Source organism: Panthera tigris, chromosome X (assembly GCF_018350195.1).
Source record: "Panthera tigris isolate Pti1 chromosome X, P.tigris_Pti1_mat1.1, whole genome shotgun sequence".
In the NCBI taxonomy this organism is placed as follows: Eukaryota; Metazoa; Chordata; class Mammalia; order Carnivora; family Felidae; genus Panthera; species Panthera tigris.
Window position 1 is genome coordinate 19,378,362 of NC_056677.1, and position 26,588 is coordinate 19,404,949.

Sequence of the window (26,588 nt, forward strand, 5' to 3'; positions counted from 1 at the left end):
TCTCAGGCAAAAACCGGTGGTGTGATGATTGAAAGCTAATGCTTGACACACTTGCTACACAAGAGTAGCCCCTCGTTGCTAACCTTATCAAGCCAAATAAGCTTTGGTTTTGGGTCCACACTCCCTCCACGCCATGATTAATCCCTCTGGCATCTGTGAGCAAGACTGAGCCGAGGCTTACTCCAAACGTAACAGATGATAGGAATCCCCTCCCAAGTGACAAAGCTTCATGTATTTTATCAAGAAATTTAATCCCTGTGAAGGAATGCCCTTGTCCCTTCCAATTCAACAATAGTTACCGAGTCATCTGTTAGGAGCAGTCTACTTAAAATGTAGTGGTGAATACTTGACCCTAAGAAAATAGAGAAGTAGGTGGGAGATTTATGCAAAGGATGTTCATCTCAGTATTACTTAGGACAGTAAAAAAATTTTTTAAAGCCCCAAATTTCCAACAATAGAGTATAAGTTAAAGAAATTAAGTTTTAGCCATTTGATGGACTTCTATGCAGCCATTAAAATGTCCTATGGCGATATTAATCAACATGAGAAAATGGTTACAGTTTAATGGAAAAAAAATGTTTACCAAACAAAATGTTTATTATAACTTACAATTTTAGAAAAAAAAGTGTATAAGCATTTTATATACATTGCCTAAGCCCTCCTGCCAAAGACCACCAAGAACACACCAGCAGTTGAATGAATTGGGTTTATTTTTCACTTTAGTGAGGAGAACATGTACCATGGGGAACTGAGGGGCATCTCAATAAGGATTTGGGCTTGTGTTAAGTAATATGGGGAAAGATTTAAGGCAATGGGGCTTGCTGTGGAATGGATGCTGTCAGGAAGCAGGGGTAGTTTTATGACTGGGTGTTTTAATAAATCTTTATCTAGGAGAGAAGACCAGACCAAAACTAAAGCTCCAATTTCTTTAAAAATAAAAAAACATGATACTCCTATTATCCAGGATAGGGGCACAGTTGATCATTTTGGGGATCTGGACAAGGTTCATGCTTCACCTATGTTCAGACATGATTATGGGGTGGTCCTAATTTTGTCTGGATCCATCACAGCTACAGAATGACCTTACCTGACATTAGTGTTTTAGAGAATGGTTTTTATTCGGAAGAAGAACACTGGAACTTAGTTGTGAGTAACAGGGCAGCTCCTAGCGACACCAAGTCCCAAATGGTAATACCAGGCCAACTTCTGGATGGCAGGGACTGATGTTCATTTTCACACATACACATATTCAAGAACGACCAGAATCATGAAAAATATCATTAACTAGGTGTTTGTGATATACCAGGCACTGTTTTAAGTGCCTTGCATCTTTTGACCAATTTATTCCTTACAGCGACTCTATGAGGTAGGTATTATTAATCATTCCCATTTTCCAGAACAGGAAAGTATGGCATAAGGAGGTGATGTTACTCACCCAACGTATCATAGTAAGTAGTGGGGCATGGATTCAACTTAGTGGCTATGGAACCAACGGCCTGAATGTCTGTATTGTATTGTCTATGTGTACAATAAATTATCAACAGAGGCTACCCCTGAAAGGTGGTGGGCGCAACAGGGATAGGGGTGTCGTTTTGTTTCCTTCTTTTTCTAGTTCTTATTTTCTAAATTTTCTACAATTAATATGTATTAATTCTTCATCAGAAAAAGGAATAATTTATGAATGTACTGATGGAAACTCTATTCCCAAGGTCATTGCCCCAAATGCAAACCTAGGTCTTTGGTGGTGGCAAGGCTCCTGTGAACATCTGAATCAAAAGAAGAAAAATCAAATCGGGAGGAGGCAACGCCTCCTCCCCCCTCTCCTTCCCCCCCCCCCCAACTCAATTTAGATAATACTAACTGAATTTCCTGCAGTAAAAAGTGGCAGCAAGATTCGCTCTCAGGCCATTGGGGGTTTCTGAATTAAATCGGGGACTGTGGAAGTTGCCCCCACATATACACAAAGACGATTAGGAACAGAGTAGAAAGGACTAGAAGCAAATGCCAGGGTCTCAAAGGAAGGGCCCTTTCCGAGTGGGAGGACAACACTCCCACCCCCCGCCAACTGAGCAACGCTGGGTTTCTGCCCGCTCAAAGATTCAGCCCAGGCGTTGAGAAAGGGGGCACCTGCTCCTCGGCCTTCGTGGGGGCTAACATTAAAAGGCCAAATTCCAGGGACGAGGGCGAGCCAAGGTTAGGAGGGAACCATTTGGAGGGACAAAGACTTCAGAATGAAAAGAGCTTCGCCAAAATGTTAAAGGCTCCCAAGGAGACCTGTCGGCTGGTTTCCCTTCTCCCGATTCTGTCGCTGCGCTGGCATCAGGGCACATGAAACATCTCTGTTCGCTCCCCGCGCCAAAGACCGACTTTAGGCCTCCTGAGAGGTGCCCACCCACCAGCTGCCGCCAGCTCAGCGGCAAAGAACTGGGCTCACAGTATTTCCCATTGCCACCGCACGCGCACCCCCCGCCCTTTCCGCCTTTCCTTCTGCCCCGGCTGAGAGCCACGCAGGGCATCCACCCTGCCATTTAGCACCTCGGCGGCGCAGTGGTGGGTGGTTTCCCGAAGCGAGTGCCCTCGCAGCCACTTGCGCTTGCCTTGCCAGTTGCAGGGGCACAAGTCAAAGAGGCTTTTCCCTCCTCGATCATCGTGAATCAGCAAAGCGCTGCAGAGCAGCGGCGTCTCCTCGAGCAGGAATTACGATGTTGGGGGAAGGGCACAAGTGGAGTGTTGCAAGGGAATTTCTAGCCCCCTCCCAACGTGTCCCTCCCAGGGACCGCGGTACTGGAGTGGGGATGGGGGAGGTGTTGGCTGGAAGCCTTTGGTTGAACCTAGGCGCCCGGGGGAGCCTTCGGAAACAGAGATCGGTGTGGGGAATGAGCGAGGGTGGGCCGAGAAAGTGGACCAGAGTATAGATGGGTAGAAGGACCTAGGGAGCAGTCAGAGGTGAGCGGGTGCGCCCCAGGGGTGGGCACCGCAGCAGTTGCAGGTGTTGCTGAGGGAATGTAGGAAGGAGGGTCTGGTGTGGGGGAAGGGAGGAGAGAAACCAAAAAAGGAGGGTTTCCCAGCCCAAGACTTTCTGATTCTAACATGCAAGTTCCCAAGTTCAGTTTGAGAAGTGGAGGGCCGCTTAGCATTGGGGAGTCTGGAATAGGAATATTAGGGAACACCTCCCTGAATCGCGTTCTCCCACCCATTTCTCTCTCCCTGTCCTCTTCTCCGCTCTTCCTCCTCCTCCTCCCCGTACTTCTCTTTCTCTCCCTATTCCGCCTTTCTTCAGCTTCAGTATGCAAGTCCATGCTCAGTAGTGCGGGCTACACTCCAGGGACCGCGCCTCCAGTCGCCACCGCCTCTCCTTTGACCCTTGGCATTAGGAGGCCAAGCGGCAGCGACTGGAGGCGTGGAATGGGAAAACCCAACACTCGAAGCGCAAAACCTTGGGACCCCTCCACCGCGCACCGGTCCCCACCCCCTTGGCCGGACTGAGCGCCTCAGTAGCCCAGGCTCTGAGATCCGGCTCGGTTTGAGTTGCAATGCATGGACCCCGGGGCTTAGAGCGCACAACGAAACGCGCTAAATTGTACCTGTGCGTGGCCGTTCCCGCCGCCGCCGCAGGTCTATCCCGGGCCCGAAGCCGGCGCCCGCCTTCTCGGGAAATTCTCTGGAGGGGGAGTGCGAGGGGAACCACAGTGGCTGCCTGCTAGCTCAAGGCTGGCGCGCACACGCACACGCCCAACTTTGCCGAGACGTCGGCGCCCCCCGGGCTCCCCCGCGCCCCCTGCGGCTCGGCATGCTCGGAGACCAGTATCTCTCCAGGTCTGAGATAAGGTGTCCCCCACTCCCACACTTGCGCCTTTGAGAATGAGAGGGCGGGGTGTTGGAGAGAAGGGGAGTAACGCTACAGACTCCCGGTTCACGAACACTCTACGCCCGCCCGCAGGGGCGCCCGCTCCAGCCCCGCCGCACCAGGTCCCCCAGACCCGCCTGTGACGACAGAGGGAGGAGGAGGAGGCAAGGCGGAGAGCCCGGAGTCCGGGAGCTCCACCGACTGATCATCAGTACCAGCACTTTTATTACTGGGGGACGGGTGGGCGCGCAGGTTGAGGGGCGCGCAGAACTACCCAACCCCAATACACTCTGGAGCGACGCTGAGGGCGAGAAGAACGATCCTCTACAGACGCCTTTTGGGTGGCCGTGCCCCAGACGCACACTCGGACCCCGCGGTCCCGCGGCAGCTGCAGTGTTGGGGATAATTTAAATGGCTCTTACTTGAGAGGAGGCGTGATTTCCACGTTCGAGCGTCTTCGCTCCCCACCCCCTCTCCGCACCAGCCAGTGCGCGCCACCACCTGAGCCTGGCGAGAGCCCGGGCGCACGCAGTCTTCAGCCTCCTCCTTTCCGCCTCTGGGGGTACTTGGCTCTGAGCGGGTCCACCCGACGCCCCCCCGGGAGAACTCTTTACTTTTTGTTTGGAAAATCAGGGCCATTTCTTTATTCATATCTGGGTCTCCCCGGAGGAGGACAGGGGAGGGGAGGGCGTGCGCGGCGGCCGGGCCGGGGGAGGGGAGCGCGTGGAGGGGAGGGGACTGGGTGTAGCCTGGAATTCTCCGTCCTCGTGTTCCTAGGCTGGCGCGCAGAGTCTCCCCGAGATAGCGCCGCCGCCGCTCCCCGCGCCACCCCGTCGTTGGCCTTGGGGGTCGGGTGAGTGGGGTCATGACGCGCCGCGGGGGCTGCTCCGGGCCCCTCCCGCGCTGAGCCGGGACGCGGCCCCGCCGCGCGGAGCCCCTCGGGCTGGGAGGCGGCGGGGGGTGGGGAGGGCGCACGGGGTAGGGCGGGGTGGGGGCGGCGCGGAGGCCGCCAGGCTGGGGGGCTCTCTGGGCCGGCGCGGCCGCGGGCAGGAGGGCGTGTCTCCGGCCCGAGGGGACCCTCCCGAGGCGCGGCGCGGGACTCCCCGATGGTGGTGCCGCGGCTCCGGGAGAGCTCCGGGTCTCGCCTCCGCCGCCGCCGCCGCCGCCGCCGTCGCCGCCGCGGGCGCCACCACCGCCGCCGCCGCCGCCGCCGCCGCCCGAGCCCGCGCCGAGCGTGCGCCTCGCCCTCCTCCCGCGCCCGCTCTGCTCTAGGATGCTGCGGCAGGTTCTGCACAGGGGCTTGAGGACGTGTTTCTCCCGGCTCGGCCACTTCATTGCCAGTCACCCGGTCTTCTTCGCCTCGGCGCCCGTGCTCATCTCCATCCTGCTCGGCGCCAGCTTCAGCCGCTACCAGGTCGAGGAGAGCGTGGAGCACCTGCTGGCGCCCCAGCACAGCCTCGCCAAGATCGAGCGCAACCTCGTCAACAGCCTCTTCCCGGTCAACCGCTCCAAACACCGACTCTACTCGGACCTGCAGACCCCCGGGCGCTACGGCCGGGTCATCGTCACCTCCTTCCAGAAAGCCAACATGCTGGACCAGCATCACACTGACCTGATCTTAAAGGTGAGAGAGGGGCGGGCGCGGGCAGCCTCCCGCCCGTGCCGCTGGCGCGGCTGGGCTGGCTCTGCGCGGGGGTCCGGGCTGAGAGCGCCGCCTCTACCATCCCAGGCGGCTGCCGCAGGGGCTCCCCTGCACCGCGTGCCCCTCGGAGGCCGCCCGGAGCCTCCTAGCCTCCTGGGCGGGGAGCGTCCGGGTCCGGGTCCGGGCCCGGCCCTGCCCTCGCCACTGTCGCCGCCACCCCGGCAGCTGCTGCAACAGTTGGGGCGGCGGCAGCCACGGTGCTGTGGTCGGTGCGCTTGTTTTGGTTGCAGTGGTCTTGGGGGTGGGGAGGCTTGGGGGTAACGGCCAGGAAGGAACAGAACAAGAGGAGACATTCTGGAAAGTCCTGCTACTTGAAAACAAAGTATTATGCTTGGAGGCGATTCAGAGTCCCCTCTCCCATTCTTTTCTCCCTTCCTCTGGCCTTCGGAATGGTGTGGGAAAGGCTGCTTGCAGGGGCCGGGAGGGGGCAAAGGAATGTGAGGCGGGATGCTGATGAAAATGCCTCGTACCCACCCAGAAGGAAGTATGCTCCCTGGCGAGGACATGGGGCTGCCCTTCCGCCCTCTTCCCCAGAGCGAGGTGGCCATCTCTGTCTTCTGGGGTAGGAAATGATGTCTGTAATTCGCAGTTATTTCGTCTTTCACAGTAGCTCCCCTCTTTTGAAAAGCAGGAACTTCTTTGGGAAAATAGAGATTCGATTAATCCACTTTTATTTGGGTGCATTTGGGCCTGAGGATGAGGGGCAGAGGCAGAAAGGGGAGGACAGAAGCCAGGCTGTGTGGCTCTAAGAAGAGCACAGGAAACTCAGCAGCTGGGTAGAGGGTGACACTGGTGGAAACAGGTTGTGCCGTCAGCCCGAGGTGGGAATTTGATGTGAAAAGTGAGGTTAATGGTGGTAACTTTCAGGAAGTTCCTAAGAAAAGCAGAGGAGTGAGGACTAGAGATGGAAAAGTGGAGACCTTCCCAGAGAAAAGCAAAAAAGAGGTGAGAAGGTTCCATACAAGCCCCTGGTGGGGATTATGGGGCTTGTTTACTTAAGATGCCCCTCTGCAGAGGGCCGGCAGGAACCGGTCGCAGCCAGAGCCCTGGGGCAGAGGCAGGAAAGGTGCTGGTTTTGTGAGGGGCTCGGGTCCAGATTTGGGATTATCGGCCGGTTAGATTTCTAATCTATTTATGCCAAGGGGAGTCAACCAGTGAACCTGGGGAACTCTCTCCTCTTTTCCTCTATAGGTAACCCTTTATCCCTGGAGACCAGCTAATTTTTCTATGTTATTTTCCTTCCTCCATCTGTTGATGTGTTATCAATCAGCAATTAGTAACGAGGGGAATGCGACTAGGGACTCAATGGAATCAGGACCTTCCCACGTTGGGTGGCTTGTGACATTTTTAATGGCACACACATCATCACAGAACCTTAGTAACAGTAGTCCGGAAATATTTGCTTTTCTTATGATCATGCTTCCAACATTGAAGTGTTTTTTGTGTGTGTGCCAGTACTTCAGTGAACATAATATGACACACAGAACAATACTGCTCCAAATGCTTGCCCAAGAAAACGCGTAATAGTTTCATTGCAGGTTTAAAGAAACTATAACTTAGCCAGTCCCGACAGTTGGAAAGCTGCCCCATGTTTTGATATATGATCTAGTAAAAGATGTTTCTCTCTGTATCCCCCCCCCCAGATGATGTTTCCACTGGCTTCCCCCCCTCCCAACAAACCGTCACGCCACTGTGACGGGCAGTCACCAGTTACATTCACTCTCAAGGTTAATGAGACACCAACAGGCACATCAGATCTCTTTTCAACAGGATTGTTTCTCTCCTATTTGATTTTGATCTGTTCAGGACAGAAAACTGTATTGTCTGACAAAGTTGGGACTGGAGAGAGAGGGAGGCTGTCTTTGCCTCCGTGGCTAAAGGGCAACTTTAAAGGACAGTGGTCTTATCAGTGAATTGTTTTCAGATTCAAGATGGTTTTTCATGTGCTAGGTGTCTGGGGAAAATCAAAACCAAGTCAAATAGTGGTCAGAAGCCATTTCTAGCTGATGGCTGTCTGGTCAAATGAATTCACATAGTTTATAAAAACTCAAACCTAGGAAACTGAGGGAATTGCCTTCAATTGTATATATCCTTTTTTTTCTTTCTACATCCAACTCCTATAGCGGGTAGGTATGGAGCTGGGCACAGAAAAATGGACCTCCAGTAGTCATGGAAATAGAAAGTGTGGGAATGAGCACTTATCATTATTTTTTTTTCTTTCCATTAGAGACATGATGAAGATTTGTCCTTTACAAAAGGTGTTAAGAGTGAAAGTGTCACTGTTTCTGCCCATACTAGTGTTATCCTGATACTTTGCTGCTGGCATCAAGGACGGCCCTGACAGCTCACACTGCACACAACGCCATCCGGCTCCTGCCCATTGAATGGCATCACATTTGAAATGAAGTGGACAAAGCATAAGCAGGGCTTTATAAAGGCTTTCGCAGGCCCCATTATGAAACCGGAGGACGTATGTTGCAGGGCTGTGTCACTTACTCCTCATAGTACTCTGCGGTTGTACCCATGTAACGAAGGAGAGCCTTCTTCTCAGGCTATTAGTCCAGCTACTTTTGACCAAAAATAGAAGAGGGATGATGACAAAAAGTGAAAACCCAGGTTGATTTTTTTTTAAATATACTTCAGAGTATCACCAAAAAAAAAAAAAAAAACAAAAAAACCCACATTTGAAAATCCAGCCTATCTCATTTGGAGGAGCTTTCTCAAATTTGTGCAAGTGACATGGTTGCCACACTCTGGGTCTGCAGCGTAGATTTTGACCCCAAACTATGACAAGGGTGACCATCCCTAGCAGTGGTTTCCTCTGAAGTCTCTGGGGCCAAGATGTAGTTTGGGGTGTAGGTGGGTGGGGCCTGATGGTGCTGGTAAAGGATCAACCATTAATTTCTGAATGTCTTTAAATGTCTTCGTTTCACTAGAAGATTAAATTTAGCTCGTTATTATATTTAAACAGAAAATTCATGATGTTCATCTCAGAGCAAATTTCAGAGGAGTGCCTCATGAGCTTTCATAAATATGTTTCTTCTTGATCGCTGAAAATGAAGTGTAAAGTCTTGTTGGTAATTGACCTGGGGTGTGACCAAGACAGTGCTTGATTTATTCCAGAATCATCCATGTAGAAGGAAGAACCTGTTTAACCCAGTGCTTATAATAGTGACATGACCTTTATATCACTCTATAACTTATAAATGTATATGTATCAACGTATATAACTTATAATGTATATGTATAAACATATAAATACAGTAAACACCTTAGGGTATAAGTGCTATGATCCCATTTTACAGATGAGAAATCGCCATAGAAATTAACTCACTTATCCATGGAAGAAGACAAGGACAGAATCAGGGCAGGACAGGGTTTTGACTCCCAGACCAGTACTCTTCACTATAATGTACTGCCTCGCATATGATAAACTACTTGAATGATTTAAATGTACATTTTTAAAACCCAAGTGAACTATACTTGACTAAAGTCTCATGCCCATCTCATAGTGTTGTCGTAACAGTAGTAACTGGATAATAAGGACATTTTCTTAACTGATTCTGTCTGGTGTCAGTGAAAATCCACATATAGAAACTCTAAATGCCCAAAGTAAAGCATAAGATACTTGGAATTAGCAATGCACAAAGACAGAAATCTAAAATGTTTTACTGGAAAAATCCCTGGATAATTGGATGAAGCTATTTCCTATGTGAGCACCGTTCAACTGTCCAGGTGGATTCAAATCCAATGCCTCACACAGTTCCTGGCACATAGTAAACCCTCAAGAAACAACTTGTCAAATGCACTTGCCCTAGTTTACTCAGACACTTATGTGATGGGTAAAGAAAATTCCATAGAAACTACTTTGACATGCATTTTCACAATGACATTTTTAAAATGTTTACGGCTCTACAAGCAGTTTCTAGTCCTTTCTTTTTCCAGGATTCTTCCTTCCTGGATAACCTCTGTAGTCCTATTAAAACGTATTTCAGTTTGGGAATTGTGTGGGGGCATTTCCTTTGTACACCGTCCTCTTCGAAGGACCCTCACAGGATAGTTTATTCCAAACCAATGGAAGGACACATCCTCACCATGCAGACATTCTTCCACTTATTGGGGAATCTCACTTTGTTCAAATGTTGACTTTCTATTTCATTTAAACTTCTCACGTTTGAATACATTAAATAGAACTAGGTTGCAAAACAAGATTCAGAGAATTTAATTTGGGATTAATTACTTCAGGCTTCCCAAGAAGGGCAGCATAACTGCTAGGTTAGGGTCATGAACACATTGTAGCAGTATCCAGACCCCAGTGTTTCCAAATACTGCCTCAGCACTTGCAATCATTGTGGGAACTGCCATCATCACTCTCTGTATATAGGCTAAAGATCGACACATTCCAACCTAGCTTTGAGGTCAGAAGGAGTTTTTATGTTTTTAAAAGATTGTAACAGAACAAGATAAAAACAAAGAATATGAGGCAGAGATGGCATGAGGCTCTCAAAGCCTACAAATATTTACTCTTTGGTCTTTTACGTGAAGAAGTTCCCGTACTGTATTCCAAGCCCCTTTACTGGGACAATTACAGGAAGTTAACACTATTAAATAGCCTGGAAGGCAGTGAGTCTCACCCCTTCCCCCAGGGGACACTTGGCAATGGCTGGAGACATTTTTAACTGTCACATCTGGGGGTGAGTTGCTGCTGGCATCTAGTGGGTGGAGGTCACAGATGCTGTTAAACATCCCGTACGTACAGGACAGCACCCCTCAGCTAAGAATTATCTGGCCCCAGCCCTGCTTGAAGAGGTTCATTTGTGTTTCTCTTGCTTTCTTAGGGTTTTATTTTTTCCCCAGCTGCACTGAGTACACAGAATAAAAGAATGCCAACAAGAAGTTCATATGTTACAGAACTTGGGCCGGGGACAAATACTACCACCTCTGAGGAGATGCTCTTTTTGTGCAGTTGGGCACAGATCAGATTGTGCAGGGTAACCTTCCTCAAGATGCGGTTCTCCTGCTGTGTCTCACACCTCTGTCCTTTATGGTCTAAATCTCGCCATAGCAGGACCCGAGGAACTGAATGCAGTCCAACTGCTGGGATGGCAAAGCTGAGGCTTGTCAGCGTGGCCGTCGATGTCGGCAGGCCTGACCCGCCGTCAGCAGCAGTCACCCACGAGGCCGGCCTCCTCCTGACAGTGTGTGAGACCTCCCTGTGAGCGGTGGCCTGCTGAGGAGGCACAAGGCAATGCCTTGTTGCCTGGTCCATCTGCCTGGCTTTGCTGAACATTAAATGAAAAAAGAAAGAGCTCGCCCCCGAGGAACAGTGGACCAAAGAGCCTTGGGTTTGGAGGCCACCTTCAAGGGCGTCTGTGCAGATGCTGGTGCTGGAATCTGCTCTTGCATCTCAGGGCGCTTTTCCTGGTGACAGGTGCTCTGACGACTCGAGCAGCCCGGGTCCTCCAGTGAGTTATTCTATTGGCAGATAGTCTTAGAAAAGATTGAGCACAAGCCTGAAAGGGCAACGTGTATGCATCTGCTGGGCCAGCCAATTGCCTTTTGCATTTTATCTTTGCACTAGGGGAAAATTCGGGAGAGAGAGAGATCACTATTCATTCTCCTTTCACTTCATAGGTGTGCATCCCAATCATCCAGGCACAGTATTCTTCTCAGGTTGTCTGCCTCCTGAGCACATTTCCGTGGTGCAAATAGTATTCTCAAATGCCTACCCGGCTTGTCTCTTCGAGATTTGGGGAGCAATCTCTTACTTCCCCATGTGGATAAGCACTTGGGACAAATCTGGGTAAAGTGTTCATTTAAACTGAAATGTAAAACTAAAGCAGTAGTGTGAGAGGAAGGCCACCTTTTTAGTGACTCCTAGTATCTTAACAGATGCTCTATTAGAGTAAGAGAAGCATGATTTTCAAATCTTAACACCAAAACCAAACCGCTCAAGACTCAGCACACTTCTGAACCTCACAGAACAGCTGAGCATCTAACTGGTGATTCCTTACAAAGCCCGAGGGAAGGAGAAGCAAGCTGAAAGAAATTTGTTCTTCCCTGCCTGAGAGGGGGCAGCACCCCTTGGCACAGGAGCTAGGGAGGTACACGGTGCTAGGGATCTGATCAACTCTGACTCAGTGAGATGGTGAGATGCGCCATCTGGTACCTGACTTTGGGGCTCAGTGTGAGCCCCAAGTGATACTCAAGAGAGGCTTGACGCAGACCTTTGAAGTCACCTGCTTGGTAGCACATCACAGCAAGCAGGCCTGTCTGCCGCCACATGCCCGGAAGGCCACAGAACTTCCGAGGAGTCCTGCCAGACTGATTTAATGACCAGCAGGGGAGGTGAGTAATCTCTAACCTTTAAGAGACCAAAAAAAAAAAAAAAAAAAAGGGAAATCAACACCAGTTGTTATTTTATATGGGAAGCCCTGAATAATGTGTCATGCCTTCAACTTCAGAATTCATATTTTGAACCAAAGGAGGCAATGAGGGAACCGGGAGGCTATTTTTATCTTCTTGCTCTCTAAGAAATCCTCTTGAGAATATTGTTTCTGGTATTTTCAAAGATCCCCACTGTTAGGTCTTCCACTTAAAGTTGAACTTGTGGGCTCCGAGTATGGTCGAGATGAGGATTTTAATGCAAGCAGGTACCTGGGAAGGTGATACCCAAAAATCTCGGCAAGAAAGTGGGGACAGGAAATGGAGAAGCAGGCAGCCAGTCACAGGAGCCAAGTGTCCACTGTGGGCATCTGGGGCCCCATGTCACTGGGGAACTCTGGGGGACACTGTAGAGCACATGTCCAAACTATCCCACCTGTGGAAGAAGAAGCCGGATATTCATTCCCCAATATCCGGGGGCACTAAATAAGGGTTTGACAATTCCAGATTCCATATGTGTCCCTGTAACAGAATTGTTGTTTTATAAAAGCCTCAGGCAAAGAGTCGTAGGTGTTCAGAGCGAGAGGACTTGGCATGTCCTCTCACAGGAGCGTGAGCTGAGAGGGTAGGGATGGGGCCCTAAGAGCATCTGCCCCAAGATGTCTCACACCCATCTAGAGTTATACATCTCAGGGCTTAGGGCTCACATTCCTCAGGAATGTTCATCCCTTCACTCAACAAAATGGCCATGACCCCATCTCCATGAAGTTTACAGACAAGAATGATCCAGCGTAGACGTTTCATTATTCTTGAATTCGATTTGATCCACTGCCATTTTAAGGATTTCAGTTCTGCCACTGGATGGCAATAAAGATGATTCCCAACAGGGCCAGGACACCACGAGGACTTGGGGTTTTCTGTGCTAAACCCCCAGGTCTGAGTGGCCTGGATCCAGCCCCCCTTCCCTCTGTGAGTCCTAGAGAAGTCTGCAGCCTGCTTCTCATACCTCCACCTCCACACATGGACCTGTTGCTCTCCTCCCTAGAAATGCATTCATTCCTTACTTTGGGTCCAACTCACCTGCCTCCTACTTTATGAGACCTTCCCACATTCGTGGCTCCTTCCCTTCCTTAAATCTATCTGGCTTTTGGCCATATCCACATTCCTTAATGCTTAACTATACATTATTATATAATTTGCTCTATTGTCACGTGATACTTTCTCTTGAACAAGATTGGAAGCTCTTCAAGGGCAGGAACAAGGTCTCCTACTCCTAAATTTCTCCCAGAGCCTACCACAATGTGGAGTATGCGGCAGGTAGTTGATAAATTATTGCTGGTTGATGGCTTGTAGAATGGAAAATGTGCTCTTCCTTCCCTATTGATTTATTTTGGTCACACTAGAACTGCTAATTTCTCAGCATTGAAGGTGAGATTCCTTTGCCCATTTTCCATGGGCATTTGGCTCCATGACTTTGCCAAATACCACAGCTGTGCCAACTCTGCCTAATTGTCTCAAGGGGGAAAAATGCATCTCTGCTAGAGAACTATCACTAGAAGTGCCCCCCAAAATCTTTGTGATACTCAGTACCTTAGTTTTGTGAGGCCTGCATTATTGCCTTTTGTTTTGGTTCTTGCTTTGGTTCGGCATCTAGGCAGGTGCTTGTACTGAGTAAAAGATTACTGGCTCTTGGACTCTTTCATGTGCCCACACATCACCTGGACATCCTGTGAAAATACAGATTCTGATTCAGCCTGGGGAGGCCCCCCCCCCACCAAATTCTGGATCTCTAATGAGCTCTCAGGTGATGCTGGGGGTCAGTAGAGCGCACTTTGAGCAGCAAGGCTCAAACTTCACTGTTGTGAACAGAATACTGGATTTGGGGTCAGAAAAGCCAAGCTCAAGTCCCAGTTTTCCTAAGTATGTGACTTTGAGTTAGTTGCCTAACTCCCTGAGAAGCAGGTTCCTCCTGTGCATTGACTGTAACATCACCCACCTATGTAAGGATGCACCGAGACAAGGTATGTGATGGCACTGCGTGACCACACCCTTCCGCTGGGTGGATTAACATTTCTGCTCTTGGCCTTGAAAATGACTGTTATCCCTTCATGTGTGCCAGCGCTTCCAGAGCCATCACTGCCTGTTGAGTACATACACATGTAAGCATTTTCGTCTTTGATCCGCCAGGCAATAATGGGTGCTCAGTCTACGTTCTTAATACTAGAATTGGCAATGTGTTGGTCTCTAATGACTCTGAGTCTCAACAGATGACTGGCGTCGTCCTACTGCTGAACATGCAGCTCTTAAGTTCCTAGGAAGGCAGAGCTGTTGGCAGGGGGCGGGGGCGGGGGGGAGGGTCGGGGGACGGACGGCTGGATTGCATTTTGCCTCATCAAGATGCTTCCTCAGAGTTCAGAACCTCATCTTCCCGCTCGACAGGGCTTCACACACAAAGGAAGCCTTCACTTGCTGCCCAGGGAAGTGTCTTTGGAATTAAAAGCTCTGGGAGGCCACGGGCCCCTGTTGGAAGGTTTCCTTCACCACTCCTCACAGCAAGCCAGACAGGGATTCTCCAGCAATTTCGGTGAGAGTTAATTTACATGACTAGAGTGTTTCCCTGAGAAATCTCACCGACATAAGGAGATCTGCAAGCACTTCAAAGGGAAAGTGTCCGGAATTGTCAGAGATCAGGAGAACCAGGCAGAGTGATCATCGTAAAGCCCTTTGAAACTGTGAAATGTAAAATTTTGCTGACTGGGGGTTTTAATCATTTAGGTCAATGCATTTCCCCCACCTTCTCCTTTCTAAAATTTCTTTTTATGGGGTTATAAAAGAAATCTATAATTATTTAGGATCAAAATCAAATCCAGCAAAGAAAATTCCCCTGCCTCCCTGGTTCTCTATGCCTGAACTCTTCAAATGGAACGAACCTCAGTGTAAGTGACAATTAGCAGTCCTTCTCAAATTTGAATATGCTTTCGAATTTCCTGGGAATTTTATGAACACGCATATTCTCATTCGGTGTAGGTCTGGGACAGCAGCCCTGAGTTCCACACTTCTAACAAGCTCCCAGGACCGCTGCAGCTGCTGGTCTGAGGACCACACTGACAAGAGCGGTGGCTTGGGAGAAACCTTTGTGTATTCTGACTAATTACTCAGGGCCATTTAATTGCCTCCATTCTGTAAAACAGTGCTTCTCCAGCTTGAGCGGATCTCCCCTGGAGGGCTTGTCCAAACACAGATTTTGGGTCTCACCCCCAGAGTTTCTGATTCTATAGGTCTGAGGTGGGGCCTGAGGATTTGCATTTCTAACAGGTTCCCAAGATGATGCTGTTCCTGCCGGTCCAGGGAACACACTTTGAGAGCCGCTTCTATAATGCATCTTAGTAATTAGCTGCCAGGTCTAATTCCAAAACTACAGTCTCCCTCTGTGTAGAACTTGGTCCACATATATAGGCAGGGTGCAAAATATATTTGCCCAGCAGTTAATTCTGAACGAGAGTGTAACAGCTGTTGTGCAAAGGGAACTACGTAAGTCCAACCCTTTTAAGTCTGCAGTTCAAGGCGAGCATATTGGGCAGAGGGGCCGGCTCTACTGCCTGTCTCCGGGGGCTGGAGGCTAGAAGAAGATGGCTGAACAGAAGAAAGGACGCTCTAAGATGGAATGGGGGAGAGATAAGCTCCCTACCCACACACACATCTACACTGTGGATGTTGTTGCTACCATCACTGTGTGATTGCCAAGGCTTCCAGAATTTCTCCCAAAGACTTCCCACACAGGGTGACCTGCCATTTGCCTTTGTAGAAAGTCTCTTTACATCAAACCAGAAGGTGCAGTGGGTACACAGAGGAGCTGCACGTTGCATTTTTGAGACCAGGACCCAGCTCTGTGGTTGCCAGAGGTGAGGTGTCCGCAGCGAGGGCCCTGGCAGCTAATGTTCAGTTTCAACTACTGTCTGACGTCAGTGATGTTAAAGAGAGGTAAAGTAGAACTGGAGTGAAGTTCAGTAAGTGCTGGTTTGGACATAGTGGAAATAAGTATTTCAGAGCCCCGAAGTTCTGGGTTTGAGGCTGTGAACCATTAATGTGTCCTTGATCAAGTCACTTAACCTATCTGGGGTCTCGATTTCCTCCCCCATAAAAGGGGACCAGCAATATCATCACGGGGTAAGAAGATAAAAGGAGATACATATGTAAACAAAATTCATAAAGTGCAAAGTGCCTAAAGCCACACAAATTGCAGAGTATCTGCAATGAATGCATGTTTGTCCAGAGCAAGAGAACAAGCCTCTGAGGATTCCCAAGGGAAAAGAACAAGCACCAGAATCAATTCACATGTTTCACATCACCATCTCCTTTTGTAAAAAGTGCCCGTAGGGTCCGTGACTACCTTTCATTAACCAAAAGCTTTGCTGACATGGCCTTAGACTCCCAGATAGTGTAATATTACATCTGTCTCTATTTTCACTTTGAATGACCCAAGGAAAATTAAAAAATAGCATATCTGTTCATCCACTGTTTATACTTCTAAAGCCTTAAACCCGCACTGTCCAATTCAGAAGCCACTAGCCATGTCTAGCTATTTGATTTAAATTTAAATTAACAAAATTAAAAATTCATTCTCTCAGTTGCAATAGCCACTTTTCAAATGCTCAATAGCCACACGTGCCTGTAATGGACAGAACAGGTAAAGAATATTTTCATCATCAGAGAAAGTTCTAGTCAACAGTACTGCTTTTCACAGATAAATAACTGATACATCATAGGGCTTAATTAATAAGCAGTGGAATAAAGATTCAAACACAGGACCGGCTTCTAAATCATCATTTAAAAACAACTACACCAGACTGCCGCCATGAAATACAGAAATACGTGAGTGAGGCGTGGCCCCTGTGTCTGATGGCCTTGAGGCAGTATTTCTATCAGTATCAGAGTAAGGGCGGGGTGGGGGAAAATCCTGCAGTATCAGCTTCAACATGTAAAGAGTTTGGAAGTGGTCCCTCCCACCCTTACACAAAGAAAAACATAGACAAACTGAAAATCAATGACTTCTCTTGGACATATCAAAGAACTGAGGTCACAAGGAAACTGTCATCCCAAAATCTGTAGAGGCAGACACATCCATAGAGACATAGACATAATCTGCTTACCTGAAGCAGAAGTCTCTGGTAGAAACACTTAAATGGTAATTTTGACAAATCGATGGAACCATGAGTGTAGAGTAGCATGAGACTCCCGGGAGCTGCGGTCACTGTCTTTAAAGGGAGAGGAATTGGGAGGCCCACACTTTCTTGGGCTTCACCTCCAGAAACCCCACCAGATTCCAAGGTGAAGGTCTATCAGGGAGAGGTGGAAGAGTAATCATTGTGATGAAAACCACCCAGTTTCCTCCATAAGAAAGGCCTACTGTCTAGAGAAGATTTTGCTAGAGAGCAATTCTGAAACTTTGTCCTAAGTTCCTGCCCACTGAAGCCCCCTTCAGCCTTTCTGTCTCACCTAAGTGGGGGAAAAGAGTTCACAGGTGTCAGGACGTCAAGGAAGGCCCACTTAAAGACTGAGATTTCATCAGGAGATTATATAGCATTTGCTGTCCCTAAATCTTACCATATCAACAAGGTTCCAGTATAATAGTGGATTATAGCTGCAAGACACAAACTCTCTCTGTGAAGGAGTACACAGGGAAGCCCGAAGTCAAGAGAATAAACAAAAACAATGACGATGGGGGAGTTTGAAGCTTTTGGTACATATACTCACAGCAAACATGAAATACATCCCAACTCCTCTAGAGTAACATAAGTCCTCACTATAAAGGCCTGTTTACCTCAGGTGATATTAACTGAGACATGTCCAGATTTGGAAAAGAAAATTGTATGGCATGCCAAAAGAAAAAAATATATAGTCCAAAGAGACAAAGGAAGCATCAGTACCATACTCAGATATGACACAGATGTTAGAATTATCAGACAGGAAGTTTAAAATAACTATGATTAATATGTTATGGGCTTTAATGGAAAAAGCAGACATTAAGAACAAATAAGTGATATAAGTAGAGAGATGGAAACTCTCAGGATGAATCACAAGGAAATGCTAGAAACTGAAACTGTAGCAGAAATGAAGAATGGTTTTGATGGACTCACAGTAGGCTCAACACCGCCCAGGAAGGAATCAGTGAGCTTGAGTACAAGGTAACAGAAACTTCACAAACTGAAGCACAAAGAGATACAAGAGTGAAAACATCTCAGAACATACAAGAATTGTAGGATAATATCAAAATATACACACAATTAGAATGCCAAAAGGACAAGAGAAAATGCAGCAGAGGAAATATTCAAAGTAATAATGGCCAAGAACTTTCCAAAATTAATGATGGACACAAAACTACAGATCCAGGTAGCTCAGCACCAAGGGGATAAGTACCCATAAAACCACACTTAGGCATATCATATTCAAACCACAGAAAACCAAAAACAAAGAGGAAATCTTGAAGGAGCCAGGCCGGAGTGGGGTTGGGGGGAAACACGGTGCACATAGAGAAACAAGGATAAGAATTCCATCAGACTTCTCATCAGAAACCGCACAAGCAGGAAGACAGTGCAATGAAATATTTATAAAGAGTTGAAAGGAAAAAATCTCACCAGCCTAAAATTCTATATCCAGCAAAACTATGCTTCAAAGTGCAGGAGATATAAAAAAAAAATTTCTCAGACAAAAAGTGAAAGAATTCACTGCCTGCAGACTTATCCCGTAAGAATGTTGTTCAAGCAAAAGAAAAATTATATGGGTCAAAAACTCAGATCTATTATATGAATGTTAAAAAAGGAATAAAAGGTAAAATAAAATCTTTTTAGTTTTCTTATTCTTTTTTTTTTAGTTTTCTTATTCTTAATTGATCTAAAAGATAACTGTTTAAAGCAATAAAAGTAACAATGTATTATGTGATTATAACATACAGATTAAGTGGAATAAATGTCAGCCATGTCACCAGGGACAGGAGGGAGGAATTGAAAATACTCTCTTATAACCCAACTATACTACACATGCAGCATTACAGTATTATTTGAAGGTGCACTTAGATTAGGTGTAAATAGATGTTGTAAGTACTAGGGCAACCACTAAACATTTTTTTTGAAAGAAGTAAAATTGGGGCGCCTGGGTGGCGCAGTCGGTTGAGCGTCCGACTTCAGCCAGGTCACGATCTTGCGGTCCGTGAGTTCGAACCCCGCGTCAGGCTCTGGGCTGATGGCTCGGAGCCTGGAGCCTGTTTCCGATTCTGTGTCTCCCTCTCTCTGCCCCTCCCCCGTTCATGCTCTGTCTCTCTCTGTCCCAAAAATAAATAAAAAACGTTGAAAAAAAATTAAAAAAAAAAAAAAGAAAGAAGGAAAATTGACATGTCAAGGGAAGAGATAAAAAGAAAACACTTAATTATCAAAACCAGATAAGACAGAAAAAGAAGGGGGAAAAGAAAGAACAAAGGAAACAAATAGAGAGCAGTTACAACCACAGTACATATTAATCCAATTGTATCAATAATTACTTTAAATGTGAATGCTATCAATGTACTGATTAAAAGACAGTGACTGTCAGAGTGGACTAAGAAAAAACAAGACCCAACTCTATGTTGTCTATAAGAAACCCACTTTAAATATAAAGACTTAGAGAGGTTAAAACTAAATGGATAGAGGAAGCTATACCATGTTAACACTAATCAACATACAGGAGTAACTATATTAATTTCAGATATGGCTGACTTCAGAACAAGGAAAATTATCAAGAATTAAGAGAGCATTATATAATGATAAAGGGATTGATTCTCCAAAAGGACATTAGATGCTAAACATGTCTGCACCTAACAACAGAGCATTAAAGTACATGATAGAACAGATAGAACTGAAAGGAGAAAGAGACAAACTCACTATTCTAGTTGGAGACTTCAACATTTCCTCTGTCATTGACAGGGCAAGCGGGCAGAAAATCGGTGAGGATACAGATGACTTAGAAGGAAGGGGCAGGATGTCTTATATTCTGAGGAGAGTCATGATCCAATTTTTATAAGGATAGCTCATAGAAGTGTAGGGGTTAAGTTGCAGCGGCAAGATATTGGCGACAGAGAAATCCCCTCCTCCACCCAGGGAAATGTTTTATGTAAGCAGGAGGCTTTTAGTAGGATAGCTATAGAAGAAAAGAGGAGATAGATTAGGCCACCATTTTCCAAAACGTGTTTTAGGAAAGTTTCCCTTGATGTTGCAAAAAAAAAAAAAAAGGGGGGGGGGTTCTGTGACTAAATACCTTTGGGAAACAATGTTTATGGTATCTCAGTATCAGATCCCCTGTATTGAATGCACATTAGCTGCACATTAGCATATCAAAGGTTTTTAAAAGTTACTCTTAAAGAAATCTATTTAACTCTGTCCAGTTCAGCATTTCTCAAGTTTATTTGGTCATGGATACTTTTTACCTTTTTTGTGACACCTAATAACATCCCAAGGAACTAATATGCTTCAGAACATACTGAAAATATTATCCCTAAAATAGGGAGGTAGAATCAACAGGACGCCAGGTTCATTGGATCTGTGAGTAAACAAAGGAAAAAGGGTGATACTGGCCTAGAGGTTTCCCAACTGGGTAAAGAGAAAGAGGAGGATGCTGTTAAGGATAATAAGAAACAGGTGGAAGAACAAATCTGGAGGAAAAGATTCTGCTGTTGGATATACACCAGTTGAAATATTGCCATAATATGGATTTGCAAATCTTTAGGAGGAAGATGGAAATACAGACCTGGAGTCTGGAAGAGAGGTGAGGTATTGATGTGAACCAGTGATAGGACGGCATAAAGGTGACAAGCCAAACCATGGCAATGGAATTCACTGCCTAAGATGAGTTCATTTGAATGTGAAAAGATCAGAAGTGCCAGAGACAGAATCTTGACTAATATCGGATTTACAAGGTAAGCAAAGGTAGGAGGAGTCAGTTAGATGGACACAGGAAAGCCAGGTTTTAAGGTAGGAGGAGAGGAGAAGTCATGTCATGGAATTCATCATGGCAGAGGAAGAATTTAGGTCAAATCACACATATTTATTGACCACCTTTGTTTGCCAGGCACGTAGTAGAGGATGCAGCAGTGAAGAAAGCACACCCATGCTTCAATGGAGCCTACTGGATTCCCTTTGAAGAGCTCAACATGCTTAACCATCTTACATATTTTTAAAGTACTGCTTTGACCCCACATTATTGACTTAACTGTGAGTATCTGCTAGGAGTTTAGGAAAGTGAGGACTAAAAAGTAGCCATTGGATCTGCATGCTTAGAAGTCATTGTTGAGTTTTGGTTGAGTGCTGGGATAGAGTCTAGTCTGGAGTGGTTTGAGGAGTGAGTGGGAGGTGAGGAAATGAAGTTAGCAAGCATGAATCACTCTCTGAAGTGTGGTTGGAGACAGAAAATATAAAGAGCTCCTTAAAGAAGGGGAGATGTGGCAGAAGCTGGAAGTGAAGTAGGGTCAATGAGGCCTGTTTTTTAACATGGGAGAGACATCAGCGTATTTCAAAGCTCATGGTAAGGAACTAGTAGAAACAGAGACATGTTGGAGGAGATAAACAAGACTAGGAAGAAGGAAAGGAAAGCCAGAATCTAATGGAAGAAATGGATCTTAGAGTAGGGGTCATGACCTTGATTTCCACAGGAGGAGAGGACAGAAACATATAGATGTGAATATTTTTATAGATATGGTGGCAGGAAGTTGAAGGTAATTTCCATCTGATGGCTTAGGTTTTTCTCTGCAAGACAGAAAACAAGGTCAGTAGCTGAAAGTGAATCTTGTCAAGTGCTAAAGAAAGTGAGCATTGGTCTAATACCTATGGGCGTGGAGGGCAAGTGACAAGTGAATGAAGAGAGACTAGGTAGCAAATCAGAAGCCATCTCTTTAGCAAAATTCTGGTTTGAGAGTCTCATCTTCCCTTTTGTCTCAAGATGGGCAACAGCACAGAGAAGAAACTGAAGTGGAACTTAAAGGCAAATTGAGAGAGTTCGCACCTGATAGTTTTAAATCTCAGAAAACCAGTGTGGGTTATGTAGAAAGGAGGATTCCTTAATTCCAAGGGTTGCTTGGCATTTGGATGGCTCATCAGAGGAGAAGAAAATGACCCAGAATGGTTCAAATAGAAGTTGGAACTATGTGACCTCCAAGGGTGACCCATCGTTCAAATTCCATCACATGGCTCAGTGGTTCTCAACCCTGGCTACATGGCAGAATCATTGGAAGAACTCAAACCCACCATGCCTAGGTCTCACACCCATAGATTCTCATTCTCTGCGTCTGGCAACAGGGTGGCCTACTCCAAATGTGGTCCACAGACTCGCAGCAGCAGCAACAGCAGTGGCATCCCTTGGCACCCTGTTAGAACTGCAGAATCCCAGGCTCCACCCAGACCCACTAGATCGGAGTCTGCATTTTTACGAGATCCCCGACTGATTTGTGTGCACATGAAAATCTGAGAAATGCTGGACCGAAAGCATGGTCTACAGTGGGGTCTGAGATGGGTACTTTTTTAAAGCTCCCCCTTGACTTCTTTTTTTTTTATGTTTATTTATTTTTGAGAAAGAGAAAGAACACAGGGAAGTGGCAGAAACAGGGGAAGAGAGGATCTGAAGCGGGCTCAGCACTGGCAGTGCAGAGCCTGATGGGAGGCTCAAACTCATGAACCACGAGATCATGACCTGAACTGACGGTGTATGCTTCACTGACCGAGCCACCCAGGCATCCCATCCCCCAGGAACTTCTAATGTGCGACTACAGTTGAGAACCACTACTACACAGAAAAAGAGATACTTCTTAAACTGTATTTAGCTTGTGATAAAATGTCATAGTATTCTATGTGCACATGCACACAGACACATACAAACAGTATGTGTAAAAACTGGAGAAATCCAAATAAGACCTGTGGTTGAGTTAATAATGGTGTACCAAAGTCAGTTTCATAGTTTTTTAATTTGTTTAATGTTTATTTATTTTTGAGAGAGAGAGAAAGAGGGAGAGAGTGAGAGCATGAGTGGGGGAGGGGCAGAGAGAGAGGGAGACAGGGAATCCGAAGCAGGCTGCAGGCTCTGAGCTGTCAGCACGGAACCCAATGCGGGGCTCAACCCTACAGACCATGAGATCATGACCTGAGCCCAAGTTGGCCGCTTAACCGACTGTGCCACCTGGGCGCCCCCCCTTAGTTGCATCATTTTAATCATGTACTATGGCTATGTAAGAAGTTATTAGGGGAAGCTGGGTGATGGATATACAGGAACTCTGATCTACATTTACATCTTCTTGCAAGTCTTAAGTTATTTTCAAAGAAAAGCTTAAAAAGAAAGCATTTTAAGCCGAGACAGATCCTGCCTAGGATGAGGATCAGCTGTTCTCCATCATCATCTAAGAAATAAACAGGCTCCATCATTCATTCGGAGGGGAGCCATTGGAGGATTTAAAGCAGAGGGACGACAGGTTTGAATCTGTGTTTTAGAAAAATAAATCTGGTGGCAGTTGGAGGATTGACTGAAAGCAAAAAAGATGAGTTGGGAAGCGGTCTCTGTCGTCCAGATATATTATCAGGGCTATCCCCAAATTTGGGGCAATGGAAATGGAACACGAGGGATGGATTGGAGAGACTGGGGAGGTGGAATCGGCAGGACTGGAGGAATGATTCCAGGATTGTCGGTGGCTGTGTGTATAGGCCCCCGGGAAGCTTTTTAAAATACAGATGCCCGAGTCTTCGCCACAAGATTCCAATTCCAAGGGGCGAAGCTGGGCCCAGGCCTCTGAGTTTGTAGCGTTCCACAGGTGGTTCAAATGAGCAGGGTTGAGAGCAGCTGGCTGAGGCTGAGGAGGCGGGAAGTGCAGGGTAAACCTCACAGGTTTGCAATCCAGTCGTGCCGCTAACCGGTAGAGGAGGAGGAGGCAGCAAAGAGACAGCCAGGATAAATTAGGGAGGTAGCCCTTCCTCTTCCCCTTGTTTTATGTTGAGGAAAATTGTGAAACTTGGGAGTTCCAGCGCAGAAATCCATAATGCTTGCAACCTAGCTATCTTCCCATGGCTTATCTGAACAAATACATCTTTTAATGAAAATAAAACCTGAGTCCGATTATTTGTGCCATCTGAGCACAACCTCAGCTTATTAAAAGCAACAACTTTCTGTTAAACTCAAAGTGTGAAATATTTACACAAACAAAGAAATCTCCAGGAGGCTGAGCTAAAAGCTTCCAGAAAAGATGAAATTCCTTGTTTTTAGTGCTGCTAGCCCGACCTTTCTCCTAAATCCACCTAGATACTGTATCCACCTTCCTCCACCCAAGACTTGCATGTTGGGTTGGTTGGTTTTTGCTCCCGTGAGGCTGTGTTTTGGAACCCTTCCAAACTCTGCAACAGGTGCCGAGTGTGGTCACTGACTCTGCTCTGCTGGAGCAGCAGGAGAGCAGGCGCACGTAGCCTGTGATGTCAGCCCTCACTGCTAATAAACCCCTAGGTTCCATCCATGGAAGGTGTTCTGGGAGAATGCACGGAGCCTTCAGAGCCGCAAGGGGGAAGCGGCCTATGGCTAATGGATTGTCTTTTACAGGGTGACCTGACAAAGCCACCAGTCTCCCCTCACAAAAACAATCTGGGGATTCCCTACTGAGAGTTGCTTGCTGCCCATTGGGGGCTGTCTTTACAAAGTTGTGTGCAAAGCACCGTGAAAATGTTCCCATTTCAAAATGGTCTGCTCTTTAGCATTCCAGTTTTCCCCTTTAAGGACATTTTTGCTTAAAAAGAGAAGTTACAAAACCCTCTCATATCCATTATAATAATGCATAAGCACATGGCAGAGTTTAATGATTATTTTAAATGGTTAATGTGAAAAAATGTTCAGGTGGCATTTGCAAGGATACTTCTGTGTTCCAGGTTCTATTACAGCTCAGCTTTCTACTAGCTATGTTATTTACAAGGTAACAGAGTAACACGTAAGCTCATCCATTTTTTGAAATGAACCTAAACTTAGTTTGAAATCTGTAGGCTTGTTTCTATCGATTCTGATAAAGCTACTAAAGCTTGGAAAAAGAGAGAGGAAATGATAGACTGAGAATTTAAAAATCTCTTTATTCCTAATTCTAATCTCTTGTTCTTTCAGGAGCTGCACATATTAATACCTGCCTGTGTATTCCCTTGAGGGCTGGGCTGGAAAAACATTGCTGTACTGTTTAGTTTTGTGTGTAAATTGCCACAGCATCTTTACCTTTAGACATGAAAGTACATATACTCACTGCAATAGTCACCTTTCCCCACATGTTCTGGTTCCCCTTGTTTGCTTTTTTTGTTTGTTCTGCTTTTTTTCCCTCTGAGTTTTTGTGAAGTAGCTAGTACTTTTGCTCAGTCATTCATTTGCAGTATCTAACTAGGTTTCAGGACATGAAAGAGGAAACTGCTTAATGCACACCGGTGATGCTGAGGCGATCGGACAGGAGTCTGCTGGCTTGTCCAGAACATTTGTGTCTTGAGTATTGTGTGCCTGCACTGTGCTGGGAGTAGGGACGTAACAAAGAACAAGGCTCAAAGAGCTGAAAGAAGATGTCCTTCTCATATGACAAGAGAGGAGACAGATGTGTCCCCATGCAGGGGACCCGGGAGGATCTCAGGGCAGACTTCCTGGAGGAGGTGATGCATGAGTCAGGCACATCACTCCTTGCAAGGCCTAACCCCCAAAAGGGAGGGTTGGGGACTGGGACTTGACTGCTCACTGGGCGGCCCTTTCCAAAGCGGCCCGTTCCTCGTGTCTGCCGGCCCACAGCAGCTTCGCCCTCAGATAGAGGACGGGGCTCTAAAAAGTGCCCTGCACATCCTCCTGCCTCACATCAAATACGGCACTGCAGAATACGATCGCAAACCTTGCCATCGTGCCTCCGCAAAAAAGACACATGCTGCTTCTCACAGAGAATGAAACCCTCACATCAAGAGACGGGCAGTTGCTCTATGACAAGAACACCACCGGTCAGGCAGGAAGACTACGGGATTTCCACGCGTTACATTAAAACCATCATGTGCTTCAGGAAACTATGGGTGAAGATGCCAGCGACACTTTCTGATGGCAGTGGGGAGAGGTGCCAACACTTATGAAGAACCCATGATGTGCTCTTCTGCCAGGCACACCATCTGCATCATCTCATTCAGAATGAACAACGCTTCTAGACCATCATCCCATTGTGATGATGAAGACGGTGAGGCTCAAGAAGGGGAATTTGCTCCATGTTATCAGGTGGTCACTTTGTGAGCTAGGAACACAAGTCTCCGTGACCCCTTTGTTAGGTTCTTTCTAGCATGCCAGGCTGCGTCCAGCGCTCCTCTTTCTTTCAATCTCTATAGTCAGTCTCAGTTATCTTGAATTAGATAGTCTCCTGCAAATCGGTAAGGAAAAGACGAAACAAGACAATACGCCCAGTAGGGCAAAAGGCTGGAATAGGCCCTTTGGAAAAGATGACAGCTGCATGGCTAATGTGCACGTGCAAAGGCGCTTAGTTAGCTTCAGGCAGCGTGGAAGTGCAAACCGAAACCAAAATGAGATACCAGTACACGCTCACCAGAACGGTAACAGTTTCAAAGACCGACAATGCTAAGTGCTGTGGAGGATATGGGGCAACGAGAACTT

At 46.8% G+C, this 26,588-nt stretch overlaps 1 protein-coding gene across 1 annotated transcript in view; it reads left to right on the forward strand.

The window, feature by feature from the left end:
• The first annotated feature begins 4,649 nt into the window (after positions 1-4,649).
• PTCHD1 (patched domain containing 1) overlaps positions 4,650-26,588 on the forward strand; it is a 50,801-nt gene continuing 28,862 nt past the window's right edge. Inside the window, exons 1-2 of the mRNA XM_042974839.1 lie at positions 4,650-4,700; positions 5,120-5,471. Of these exons, the coding sequence (XP_042830773.1) occupies positions 5,121-5,471 (351 nt within the window). The 5' untranslated portion in view covers positions 4,650-4,700; position 5,120. The remainder of the gene's footprint in view (positions 4,701-5,119; positions 5,472-26,588) is intronic.